The sequence below is a fragment of the Rutidosis leptorrhynchoides genome, chromosome 1 (assembly GCF_046630445.1).
Source record: "Rutidosis leptorrhynchoides isolate AG116_Rl617_1_P2 chromosome 1, CSIRO_AGI_Rlap_v1, whole genome shotgun sequence".
NCBI classification, from domain to species: domain Eukaryota; kingdom Viridiplantae; phylum Streptophyta; class Magnoliopsida; order Asterales; family Asteraceae; genus Rutidosis; species Rutidosis leptorrhynchoides.
In genome coordinates, this window is record NC_092333.1 from 591,836,364 (window position 1) to 591,851,107 (window position 14,744).

Consider the following 14,744-nt stretch of genomic DNA (forward strand, 5'->3'; position numbering starts at 1 on the left):
ACGCATCAGGTCTTTAAGTTGTACTTTTGTTTTGTTTATTTTCTATATATTTTTGCATGCTTTTCAAAAAAAAAAAAAAAATTAATGTCAGTACAATATTTAGATTCAAACAAAATATGTTACTAGATTCAAACAAATTATGTTTGGCCATCTGATCAACAAGTATGTGAGGAAACTCTTTTAAGAAAAGAAAATAAGTGTTTATTGAGAATGCTTCAAAATAATAATCACAAACAAATACAAAAAAAACCTTAAAATATAATTAAGATAGTAATTTAACCTTTCAAAAACCCCGCGAATTCGCAGATCATTAACTAGTAAATTAAATTAAATGGGATATGTTTGTCCTTTCACTACCGTAAAGCGTGCGTATTTTTGTCATATTCAATAATTTTGACCGAATTTGATAGAAACGCAACAAATTATAAATACGAGTGGCCTACGAATCCGTTTTTTAAAAATGGGTAGCCTACATACATAAAATCACATATTTGAGTGACCTCCCAATATATAATCTCTTTTTGAAAAACATTAAAATTAAGTAAACCGATAACATCACATTTTGACGAAAATAAGTAAAATGATTCGGAACGTTTGCATGAGGGAATTTGATTATACCTTAACAGATGCGAATAAACAGTGGCTTACTCGTTTTAAATCATCTTCGGAAGTAATCCCCGTGAAAAACTTGCGTGCTAATCATACGCTGTTCGCATAAGCATACAAAAACATAGTGACAACACACAACCGATCACCATAAACGTGAGCAAAAGCACATAAATCATAAACAAAACAAAGGTTCGGGCGACCAGCGAATAGATGAGGCGGATAGCAAATAAAGACGATACTCATATGCCGAAAAATACGGGGTGCTTGGTCAAACTTACGAAGAGTAAGAGATTGATCCACCAATCAGAACATGACACGTAGAAGAACATTTGACCTTTTTTACCTATAAATAGGCCACCTGGACTTCATTAAAAGGCAGAATACATATTGTCAGAGCAGAACTTTCTCTCTACAGAAGAACTTTCTCTCTCTACAGATTAACTTTCTCTCTCTAAGTGTTTGACCAAGTTTGACCTCGAATGGATTCGCAGTTTGACTTTGGATCCGGTAATCATTGTTATTTCGGAGAGCTTTGAAGGACTTAAACCGCTCACTGTTAACATGATTGTGATTTGCACTCGGAATGAACCTTCTTGGTGCTCTTGGTATTGGTATGGAATTCTCGACTTCATCATCACTTAATTGATCCAAATTATCAATTATGTCAATTGCACCAATATAATTAAAATTATTCGCAAATGCGTTAATTTCATTCCCATCATCATCGTTACAATTGCGATTACGACTCATATTGTTATAAAGAAATTAGTAATTGGAATTAAGAGAGAAAAGAAATAGAGATGTGATGTGTAACAATGAAATCAACTTAGCGCGCTATATCGATGATATACTTTTAACTATGAGACTGAATAAGTGCTAAGGTAAGACAACTCTATATGTACATAAATTAATCGATCGTAATGTGTATGTGAGTTTATACTCTTATCAAATAAGTATAGTTATGTTGGTCAGGTCGCAGAACAGGGAAGATGTGAATATTGTGGATATTGGTGTTGGGCCAGGGTTGGCCCCTTATCGTGCCAAGATGTTGGAGCTAAGAATGATGGAGAAGGGGAACCCATTGTCACCAATGTTAGTTTTGTTGAAAGATTGGACAAATTGAAAAAGAAGAAGAAGGCAAAGGAGGAAGATGTTTAGTTAATTAAAATGACGAAAAGATTGAAGAAAGAGCATTAGTGGTTTTGTTTGAAAAAGAGCGGAAGAAAATATTGTGATTGCGAAGTGCCTTCATGTGAAGGTTTTTGTAAGTCTCGGTACATTATGAATAGACATGTTTCAAAAGCTTAACTTGGCGTCGAGAATAAGGTCTCGAGAAAGCAGTGGCGATTCTAGGATTAAAACTCAATGATGTCTCAAATTTTTTTCCAATACTAATTATATATTTGAATACTATTTTAGTGATTGTTTATTTTTAAAAAACTACAAATCCAAAAAATTATGTGATTCTGATAGTTAAATTTAGTGGTGTCCTATACAATTCAAAGGAAAAACTATAGATTCGATAAATATATGGGGTCCTGTAGTTAAATTTAGTGGTGTCATATAAAATTTAAAAGTATTTTCTACGTAAAAATTTTAAACTCGCGGTGTCCCATGACCCCATGGACTAATGCATAAACTCGCCCCTGCAAGAAAGAAAAAGATTGAGACTTCCACATCGGGTTCTCATAAGCTAAAAGATTACGGGGAAGACTTGAATTACGGCAAAGAAATTCAAAATTTGTTTTTGGTTAATCAAGATGATAGCAAGCTTGGCGCGTCAAATGTGGTTAACGTTTCATCGAATAAGGTTTCTTTCGAAATTTGACGGATCGTGGTTTGACCCCACCCTCATCGGGCACTTTGATCCCACCCTCATCGGGCACTTTGATTGGCGATGGATCATCAAAAGTTCTCTTCTTTAAGATTGAAAGCCGTTTCAGTAAAGATATTTGGCGAGAGATTATTGACTGTAAATTGAAAAATGTTGAACCTTTGTTGTTTGTTGTGTTTTTTGTTTTTAGTGTTTTGCATGTGCTCGCAGTTTAGTGGTAACGTCTCTGTTTTTTTTTTTTTTTTTTGAACGTTGATTCCAAATTGTACGGTTTAGTTGTGGTTTAGTGTAGATGAAACTGTTGTTGCCGCTTTTTAGTTATGGACTTTATCGATTTCTTTCTTGTATCCTTGGTTTTAGCAAGAGGACATGGTCTCTATAAGTCCTACTTGCATATAGATGTATTTCTCGATTTTTCACTTCTTTGTGAAAAGTTGTTTCTAATTTAGTCATTTTTTTTGTTAAAAAAGAAAAAAGAAAAACAACGTGCAAGAATCAAGATACACTCACAGACGCTAAATGGAGAACCCGCGTATCATTATATTATATTCGTGTCTAAATTGTCATTTGTCACTACTCACTAATTTTTTATGTGACACGTCAAAATGTTACGTACACTCACTAGCGTTACAATCTCATTTTCAATAAATATTCCCCATATTTTATATTATACGTCATATATCGTATATTCGTTAATTAAGCAAAAGTTTGTTTTTTAGCCATGCCATTGATATCTTTGTTCAAGACAAATAATCTTGTATTTAATTAGAATATATCAATTATTTATTTATTTATTTATTTTTTGAAATACAAATATCACACACCCACCTAATAATAAGCAGGACTCGAATCTTTAACCTCAAGGTTGTAAAAGTGACCTCGATAACTTCAAATCATTGCCTCTTTCTATTAATTATTTATTTTATTTGGAAAATACATGACATGATCAATCTATAATAACTTCCCCGACACAAAACAAATTATAAATCAAGCAGAAGAGGAAGGATTTACATAAACTGCTAGTTTTAAATGTGATTGGCAATCATCTTTAATTGTAGAGATAAAATGGTGTACCCCTTCGGTGGTCAAATTGATTATGCCCCCACCTTTTGTGATATCAGGGTCGGCTTCGTCAGTGTTGCATTCATCGTATGTTTGTTCATCAGTTTCTGCCACATCATGCTCGTCATCTTTGAAGTTAAATTGCAAAGAGTCACCAACATATAAATCATGTATTGATGCCCATTTATCGTAGAATGTCGGGTACCCTGGAATGTTCCAACCGTCATCGTCGCCCACCACGTAGATGGTTGGTTGTGGTGAGACATAGAATGCCATAGCTGCAACCATCAAGCTAATAAAAACAACTACATTGAAGTTAAATGATGTCATTGTTATATTTTGTGTTTTTTTAGTTGTTCTTGCAATATGTAGTGTGTGATTTTATAGTGTTATGAAGAGACTAAATAGGAAGGTTAACATTTATGATTTCAACATTAATTTTTGAATTTATATGCTACCTTTATACAACATTTGTTATCTCGCAATCTCGCATATTAATCTTTGAATTAATTTTAGAATTTATTGTATGTTCTTTTGAAGAATTTTAGAATTTATTGTATGTTCTTTTGAAGGCCACATGATCCACTGCTATAAAATAGCCGAGCCGAGCTGAGCTGGCCGAGCTCGAACTCAGCTAGGCTCGAGTTTGACTCATTTAAATTTTAAAGAGTTTGAGTTCGTGTCGATTCGAGTCTAATATTTTAAGTTTGAGCTCGATTCATTTGATATATTACAAATTCAAGTTTGATTTGAGCTCGACTAATTAATTACATAAAATTATTCTTTATATTATTTAATTTTATTCTATTTAATTTAATTCTTTATATTATTTAATTTATTTTATTATTTGAGTTACAAAAAACATCGATTTATTGGCAACTTAACTGTCTCTTAGAACCTAAATTGAATTCCTGGCAGGATTTAAAATCCATGAAAATTTGATTCTACCATTTTCATGGCGTCTCAATTTTTATTTTTATATTTTTCTAAAAAAAATTTTCTACTTATTGGTCGAAAGTCTTCTTAGAAGTAATCTCTTTATCCGTAGAACAGAGAAACAAATGACTTTCTCTACTTTTGGAGTGTTTCACTCCGGGTGCAGAAATAACTTCTCTTATTTTAGAATAGATGAATGATTGTTTACATCTCACCTTTCACATACTTTACACATATGGGATTGAGTTTGTTGTTTTAATATTTTTTGTTTATGTAATTATTATCCAATATTGTTATTTTAACTATTATTATATTTATATAATATGAAAGATTGAGGAAAGATTGTCTAGATTTTAACTTCCTCATACCTCACATATGTGAAATTGAGCTCTGTTATTGTTGTTGTTGTTGTTGTTGTTGTTGCTGTATTATATTTTTATAATACTAACTATTATTATTATATACTTATATAATAATAATAGTATTAGTAACTTTTATTATTATATACTTATATAATATTACAAAATAATATTTTAGTGTATATAAATGAAAAACTCGTTTAACCTCGTGAGTTGTTCGAGCTCGAGATATGAAGCTCGGGCTCGAGATATGAAGGTTCGAGTTCGTTTATTAAACGAGCTTCAAAATAAGTTCAAGCTCGGACTCGAGCTTAATTAAGCTCGGTTCGATTCAAGTTTTTAACGAGTCTAGCTCGAATAGCTCATGAGTAGTTCGACTCATTTACATCCATAGCTACATCTATCAAATGAATCTTTCTCTTTTATAATTATTATTATTATTATTATTATTATTATTATTATTATTATTATTATTATTATTATTATTATTATTATTATTATTATTATTATTATTTAAATATATTGTGCTACCGTGCAATATGCGGAGTGTCTATATACAAATAGATCCTCTTGCTGTAACATTATGAGTTATCATTAATAATACATTATTAAAGTGAATTTGAGGTTGTTATACACATAATATGTAGAACTAATATATCATTGATTGTTATGATTATAAAAAGTTTAAAATTTTGAAAAATGTGTTGTTGACTTTTTTTTAACCAATAATTTAGTATTTCCACGACCAACTTAAATTTATAGCAGCCACATATTTTCTATCCTATTAATAATATTGCTCATACAATACAATGACAAACTTGAAAATAATAATCTATCTAATCTAATTTAATCTTTTAATCTAACCTAATCTAATCTATCCAATCTAACAATATATATATATATATATATATATATATATATATATATATATATATATATATATATATATATATATATATATATATATATATAGGGTGAGGATCCACTTTTTTTGTTCAGATTTTTTTTCTGTTCAGATTTTTTTTTGCTGATCAGATTTTTTTTCTGTTCAGATTTTTTTTTTGCAGATTCAGTCAATCTGCGTGCAGATTGACGATTTTTTTCAGCTTTTTTTTTATTATTTTACAGATCAACTTTTTTTTGTTTTTTTTATGCAGATTGAGTCAATCTGCGTGCAGATTGAGTCAATCTGCTTTTTTTTTTGCAGTTTTTTTTTTGCAGATCGACTTTTTTCTGTGCAGATTTGACTTTTTTTTGTGCAGATTGACGTTTTTTTGCATTTTTTTTTTTTTTTTGCAGATTCACTTTTTTTCTGTGCAGATTCACTGTTTTTTTTACAGATTTTTTTTTTTTTTTTTTTTTTTGCAGATTGTATTTTTTTTTCATAGATTGAAGCTCAATCTCCACATAGATTGAAGTTCAATCTATGAGTTCTATGAGTTCTCTACATACTCTAGTACTCTAAGGATCCTTTCACTATATATATATATATATATATATATATATATATATATATATATATATATATATATATATATATATATATATATATATATATATATATAAATATTGAATCCTAGGATTATAAATATGATTTAGCTCTATATATGGTAAAATTGGTCAATTTTTACTTAATCTTAATATTTAAAAGGTTGAACTTGGAATCATAAATATGATTTATCCATGTTAGTAAATACGATTTACTTATTTATTAATTATAGTAAATATGAAAGAAAAGTAATTCTAGGTTAGTATAAGAATGGTGTAAAGATAGAAGTTAATTAGTTAATCATAATATATACATACATAAATTACACATTACTTTTGAGTTATAAGCTATTAATTATGATATATCCCATATAACAAATTATTATATTAAAAAAATTAGATTAAAAGTTAAATTAAAAAGTATAAGATACAAAGTTGAGTCGCCAAGTCTTCTATAATACTTTAAAAATTTCCAATAATTTATACATATAAAGTTGAGTTATAAGCTATTAATTATGATTTATCCCATATAACAAATTATTATATTAAAAGTTAGTTTAAAATTAAATTAAAAAGTATAAATCAATGGGTTTAATAACTTTTTTGATATTTTACTACATTTATCATAAACTAGATTATAATTACTATCTCAGCCTAAAAATATATTATTGTGTTAACGTTAAGGTATTTGTAATGGATAAAACTTTTATTTATTGGATATTTTTTTAAAGTATTATAGAAGACTTGATGACTTAACTTTATATGTTATTTTATTTTTAATATAATGACTCTACTTTATATGTTATACTTCTTAATTTAATTTTTAATCTAAATTTTAATATAATAATTTATTATATGGGATAAATCATAATTAATAGCTTAAAATCACTGAGTTTAATAACTTTTTTGATATTTTTAGTATATTTAACATAAAGTAAATTATAATTACTTTCCCAGCTTAAAAATATATTATTGTTTTGAGGTTAAGGTATTTTTAATGGATAAAAACATATTTATTGGATAAAAACTTTTTAAAGTATTAAATAAGACTTGATGACTTAAATTTATGTGTTATCTTATTTTTAATATGATGACTCTGCTTTATATGTTATACTTTTTAATTTACATTTTAATCAAACTTTTAATATAATAATTTGTTATATGAGATAAACCATAATTAATAGCTTATAACTCAACTTTATGTGTATATAAATTCTTGGACAATAACTTTTTAAAGTATTATAGATTACTTGACGACTCAACTTTATATCTTATACTTATTAATTTAATTTTTAATCTAATTTTTTTAATAGAGTAATTTGTTATATGGGATATATCATAATTAATAGCTTATAACTCGAAAAAATAATATGTAATTTATGTATGTATTATGACTAACTTATTAACTTTTATCTTTTCACCATTCTTATACTAACTTAGAATTACTTTTCTATCATTTTTACTATAATTAATGAGTAAATCCTATTTACTAACATGGGTAAATCATAATTATAATTCTAAGTTCAACCTTTTAAATATTAAGTTTAAAGTAAAAATTTAATTTGACCATTTTTACCATAATTTAATATATAGAGCTATATCATATTTATATGAATCATTCTCTTTATTATTATTATTATTATTATTATTATTATTATTATTATTATTATTATTATTATTATTATTATTATTATTATTATTATTATTATTATTATTATTATTATTAGGGTTAAGGCTAATCAGTATATATATACATATATATATATATATATATATATATATATATATATATATATATATATATATATATATATATATATATATATATATATATATATATATATATATATATATATATATATATATATATATATATATATATATATATATTATTCCAATATAAGCTATATACCCAGAAAAATACCAGTGTAGGCCATAAACTTTGAAAAAAATGTGTTAATGTAAATCTACTTAACTTGTTGACCTGATAAATAAGGTAGTTCGTTTGAACTTTTTTTCCCGAAACTTTTCATTTTCTTTATATTAAATAGTTAAGTTTAAGTTCATTCATTTTCTTTATGATAAATATATAATAATTTTGTCATAAACTTCATAATAACTTAAATTAAATTTTAATACTTTTAATCCATTCATTTTTTTTATTTCTTGCATTAAATAGATAAATTTACACTTTTTATTCTCCTTATATTAAATAGCTAATTGAATTAATATGTTATTGCCTATAAATTATTCATCTTTCATTTTCACATTACATGCATTATGAAAATGATGTTGCTTGATAGAGTTATATAGATATTTTCTTTCATCATTTATTTTTGAATGTAAAGTATTATTAGATTATTATAACAAAGAGTAAAAGGTCGTATGGCGGGCTCACTCATTATTCGTTTTCAATCTCAATTCTTAACAATCCAAGAAACCATGGTCAAGGAAGTTAGCCTTCCCATGTTAAGATAGAATCCTTCTAATATCATTGTCCTTATCGTCAACGTTTGTGCGCCTCACCAAGAAAACCGTAAGAAATTTGTATGTGTGATGACCCAAAAATTTCAGACCAAATTTAAACTTTAATCTTTATATGTTTCCGACACGATAAGCAAAGTCTGTAATGTTGAGTCTCGAAAACTTGGAAATTTATATTCATGTAATCAATTACCTTTTGACCATTCCCGTCGATTCACGAACAGTTGTTTGTAAATAACTATGTATATGTAAAAGTAAGTATATGTATATTAAATTGAAATTATTAAATATAATTTAAGCATTTGAATTAAAAACGTAAAATAGAATACAAAGTAATTGAGTGTAAATTTAAAATGAATCTATATATATAACTATGAATTCTATGATTAATTATTATTATTATATGTGTATTATAATATGAATATAATTTATAAATAATAAATATTCGTTAAAGGCTATCATATTATATTATATAATTAATAATATATAATACAATTTAAAATATAGTTGTTGTATTAAAATTTATATCTTCATTATCAATATAAATATTAATATAAATATTAATATTAATAGTAGTATCATTAATGATATTATATGAAATCTGGTACATTTGATTTATGATTATTATTTAATATTATTAATAGTATTATAAATATTATTAATATCATCATTATTATAACTAGTAGTAAAAATTAAAATTTTATTTATGATTAATATTAGTATTGTTATTAAATTTTATTATTAACATCAGCATTATAAATATTATTGTTTTAATATGAGAATTGATACATGTAACTTGTTAGATCTTAATTATTATTTGTATTACTATTATTAGAATATTATTATTAATTTCAATATATATGTAAAATAAATATAAAGTTTGAGATATAAATTGTTATTATATTATTATTACTAATATTATCAATCACTAATAATATTAGTATTACGATAATCAATATTATTATTAATAATAATATTATTGTTATAAATTTTATAGTTATTATTATTATCATTACTAATTGTATTATTATTATTATTATTATTATTATTATTATTATTATTATTATTATTATTATTATTATTATTATTATTATTATTATTATTATTATTATTATTATTATTATTATTATTATTATTGTTATTATTATTATATACTTATTATTAGTAGTAATATTATTATTAATGCACATATATATTTACAGATACATGGATATATACGAGATACAGTTATACATATATAAATACATATGCACACATACAGACTTTTATATATAAATCAGTTTTATTGTTATATTTTTTTTTACTGAATTAATCCAACACATAATCCAAATTCGATTTACATCCTTGACTAACTGTATCAAACCTTTGTATCTATCTGCTAAATGATTCCATTACAGCAACTAAAGCCAAAAGCAGTTATCAGTCACGTTCTTAAATTTATTTTTTTATTTATCATGCTGTACGATGGTATACTCCTGTCGACCTCATTTGGAGATACAAAACAAACGTAGCCAGAGGTAATCGAGATGCTTCAATCACATACTATCAATTAAAAACCTTTACAAGCCATTTTCAGATTGATTTTTATTATAGAAAAACTCCCTGAACCCGTCGGTCCCTGTTCTTCATTGTTTTTCGTCAAATATCGAATTCGAATTAAATTTAAAAATCCTTAAATGCGATTTTGTTAGGAATTAGATAGGTAATCTTTCTGCAAACTTTCAATTTCCAATTCTTAATATCGTGTCTTAATTTTTGAGTCAAAGCTTTATTTTCAAAAAGTCAAACATTATATTCATCACCAAATTCGAATTCAATTTGGTGTTTTAGGATCGATTAATGTTCCAGATAGGTTCTAGGATTCATTTACAATATATTTCATTTTGTAATCGAGGTGTAAAACCATCCCAATTTCAAAATCAAACATCATGTTTTTCATTTTTTTTACGCGCAACAGACAATCTGTTTTGATTATATATATATATTTTTTACAACCACCAATATAAGTCGTTAGGTATCAATTATGCATTTTTCAAACCAAACTGAAATAACCGTAATGATTTTAGTCGAGTCCCTGATAAATCGAGTCCTGAGTTGGGGAAGAAGAGAAATAGAGCAAGAAAATACAGTCGAGATAAATAAATAACAGTGAGGTTTAATTTCAGAAAAACGAAACTGGATCAATGGTTAAGTGTTAGTGTCGGGAAGCGAGAGGTCGTGGGTTCGAGTCCCGGCAGTGGCGTAATTTTTTTAAGCATGCCTTCAAAGGTTGTATTTATTATTATTATTATTATTATTATTATTATTATTATTATTATTATTATTATTATTATTATTATTATTATTATTATTATTATTATTATTATTATTATTATTATTATTATTATTGTTATTATAAATCATTTTTGTTATGTTATTGTGTAAATTATAGTATTATAAATAATTATTATTATTATGAACACAACTAGTATTACTATTATTATTATTATTAGTAATATCATCATTATTATTATTAGTATTATTATTGTTACTAATACAAGTAGTAAATATTATTTTATTAATATTATGATGATAATTACAAAAATAAATATTATTCTTAGTATTGTTAAATTAAGTATTGTTATAACTATGATACTACAATCTATTATTATTATTATTAAATATTAGCATTACCATTATTACTACTAATATTAAAATATGTATTAATATGATTATGATTATTATTATTAATATTCATTATTATTATTAAGTACTATTATTGTTAGTATGGAATTAACATTTGACTTTAAATATTAGTGTTATCATATAATTATTGAAATTCTATAAAAACTATCATTACTATCATTTTTTACAGTATTATTATTATTATTATCAGTATTATCTATATCATTATTATTAAAGTTTTAATAACGTTGATAAGGTTATCAGTACAAACTAAAGACTATTTATATAAAAATATATTAAATACACATAACTTAACTATATTAATAATTCTATATATATAATGAAAATATATAATTAAATAATAAAACTTATAAATTACTAGAAATAACAATTACATTACTAATAATAACATATAAATTTATTCGATTACGATTATATGTATTAATAAACATACAATTGATATAGGTTCGTGAATCCGAGGCCAACCCTATACTTGTTCAATGTCGTCATATGTATTTTTACTACAAAATACATTAGGTGAGTTTCATTTGCCCTTTTTACTCTTTACATTTTTGGGCTGAGAATACATGCAAATGCTTTATTAACTGTTTTATAATATTTATATGCGTGAGTTTCATTTGCCTTTTTACCCTTTATATTTTTGGGCTGAGAATACATGCGCAATTTTTATAACTGTTTTACGAAATAGACACAAGTAATTGAAACTATATTATATGGTTGAATGATCGAAATCGAATATGCCCCTTTTTAGTCTGGTAATCTAAGAATTAGGGAACAGATACCCTAATTGACGCGAATCCTAAAGATAGATCTATCGGGCCCAACAAGCCCCATCCAAAGTACCAGATGCTTTAGTACTTCGAAATTTATATCATGTCCGAAGGAGGATCCCGGAATGATGGGGATATTCTTATATGCATATTGTGAATGTCGGTTACCAGGTGTTCAATCCATATGAATGATATTTTTCTCTCTATGCATGGGACGTATATTTATGAGATCTGGATATGGAAATCTTGTGGTCTATTAAAATTATGAAATGATTATTTATGTTAAACTAATGAACTCACCAACCTTTTGTTTGACACTTTAAAGCATGTTTATTCTCAGGTATGAAAGAAGTCTTCCGCTGTGCAATTGCTCATTTTAAAGATATTACTTGGAGTTATTCATGACATATTTCAAAAGACGTTGCATTCGAGTCGTTGAGTTCATCAAGATTATTATTAAGTCAATTATAGTTAGATATATTATAAAATGGTATGCACGCCGTCAACTTTCGATGTAATGAAAGATTGTCTTTTCAAAAACGAATGCAATGTTTGTAAAATGTATCATGTAGAGGTCAAGTACCTCGCGATGTAATCAACTGTTGTGAATTATTTATAATCGATATGGACATCGTCCGGATGGATTAGGACGGGTCTTGACAGTATGGTCACAACTCTCCAATATAGCTTGTAAACGTTCTCTATTCTTCATTTGCAAAAATAGTCAAAATGTGTAAAGAGGTTTCGGTTTCCTAGTTGTTCCAATGTTCCACATGTGGGGTGGAATTTTAATCTTACTCCTCCTTTATCTTCTTTTAATTCTCTTAAAGTGAATGAACTGTCCAAGTTGCTATCTCCTTTCAAGCTTTATGATTCTGTGAAGGATTTTGTTAATTAGGCCGCAGGCCCAAATGGTTATTCAGTGGCAGTTGCTGTGAGGATTTTAATTCTATCAAATAACATTGTATCCCCTATATGGCCAAAAGTAATATGGGGTAATAATGTTCCGTCTAAGGTCATGGTTTTTCATTGGCTCGCAATCAAAAATAGCTTTCCCGTCAAAGATGTTTTAGCCAGAAGGTGCATTCTACCCCCTTCCCAATCCAAGTTATGTGTTTGGTGTATGGTTGAAATTGAAACTATTGAGCATTTATTACTCCATTGTAAATGGTCATCTAGCATTTGGACGGATCAATTTCGGTGGTGGAGTATCCGTTGGATCATCCCGAGATATATTGTCAACTTCTCTTTCGATTGGTTTTACGGTATGGGTTTCAAGGCGTCTCGGTTTTGGAAATTGATCGGACCCTCTACAATTTGGGCCATTTGGTCTGCAAGGAACAATGTTTTTTTCAACTGTAAATTTACATGCCGTTCTAATGTTGTTAGGAGCATCAAGTTGAAGGCCTTTCTATGGGAGACAAATCTCAAGTTCGTGCATGGTCTTCAAGCTTATGTTTGGGAACACAACCCTTTCTTACTTTGTCAATGATTGTTGTTATCGTTATTTCATGTTTTTTTCACGTGTGTATGATTGGATGTATTCTTCTTTTGTACTTTGTCCGATAACCTTCATTAATTTGATGAAGTTATCGTGTTTATTAATATATTCTCCTTTTTCGCCGTAAAAAAAGAGTACAAGAATGAATTGCAATGAAGGATAGCAATGTGAGCCACAAAACTTTTTTTTCTTTTTCATCATCACTTGAAAAAGTTAATTTTCTCTTTTACCAAGTCACTTCATCCATCTCATGAACCTTGAGTATATGTTATGGTATCACTTTATTAGAATGTTTTTAGTGCGTATAGATTTTTTTTATTTTCATATAATTTTATATCTTCATTCATATTTGTTTAAATTTTATTTATAGATATTGGTTTTGTTTGCATGCAATTTAATTTATTATTAAGCTTTGAGTATTTATGTTTGGTGTTTTTTTTCATAAAGCATTTATTGATTTATATGTCATTTATGTATTTCATACACAAAAGTTTTATCCTTCTCCAATTTTAATATAAGTTATGTTGTTAACCTTAGACAACTATACACAAAGTCAAAAAAAAAGTATGAAACATCTAATATAATTGATCAAGCATATTTTCACGGGGTTAGGGTGAACCTACGCTTGAGTGCATTAAATGGGGTTTAATGACAAACGACGTTCGAACCTCTGACCATAGTCATGGATAACCAGTACCGGAGCCTGTATGATTCTGGTAAGGTGGTCGATCGTAAGTCCACCAACAACCTATCATACATGGTTAAGCGGCCCTAAGACATGAAGGTTTCATACTTCGATGAACTTACCTGTAAGTCTTAGACAATGATGAAGATCGTACACATGTAATTTGTACGTGAGAGTATGCTATATGTTACGTAGAATGTAACGTCGTACCTCTTAGGGTTTTAGAGTCATGTATTTATAGGCTAGCAATTAGGATTTGAATATGATTCTATCCCCCACATAATCGTAATCTATTCTACATGCAATATTTAAGGAAACCGAATATAGGTTG

The 14,744-nt window shown here is 26.8% G+C and overlaps 2 protein-coding genes across 2 annotated transcripts; one reads left to right on the forward strand and one right to left on the reverse strand.

The window, feature by feature from the left end:
• Positions 1-3,430: 3,430 nt before the first annotated feature.
• Positions 3,431-3,835, reverse strand: LOC139846899 (mavicyanin-like). The gene has a single exon (XM_071836449.1). It carries the CDS (start codon positions 3,833-3,835, stop codon positions 3,431-3,433), a length of 405 nt encoding a protein of 134 aa, XP_071692550.1.
• Positions 3,836-12,956: 9,121 nt separating this feature from the next.
• On the forward strand, positions 12,957-13,719 carry LOC139846903 (uncharacterized). Its single transcript, XM_071836464.1, has 2 exons — positions 12,957-12,974; positions 13,126-13,719. Exons 1-2 carry the CDS (start codon positions 12,957-12,959, stop codon positions 13,717-13,719), a joined length of 612 nt encoding a protein of 203 aa, XP_071692565.1.
• Positions 13,720-14,744: the final 1,025 nt, after the last annotated feature.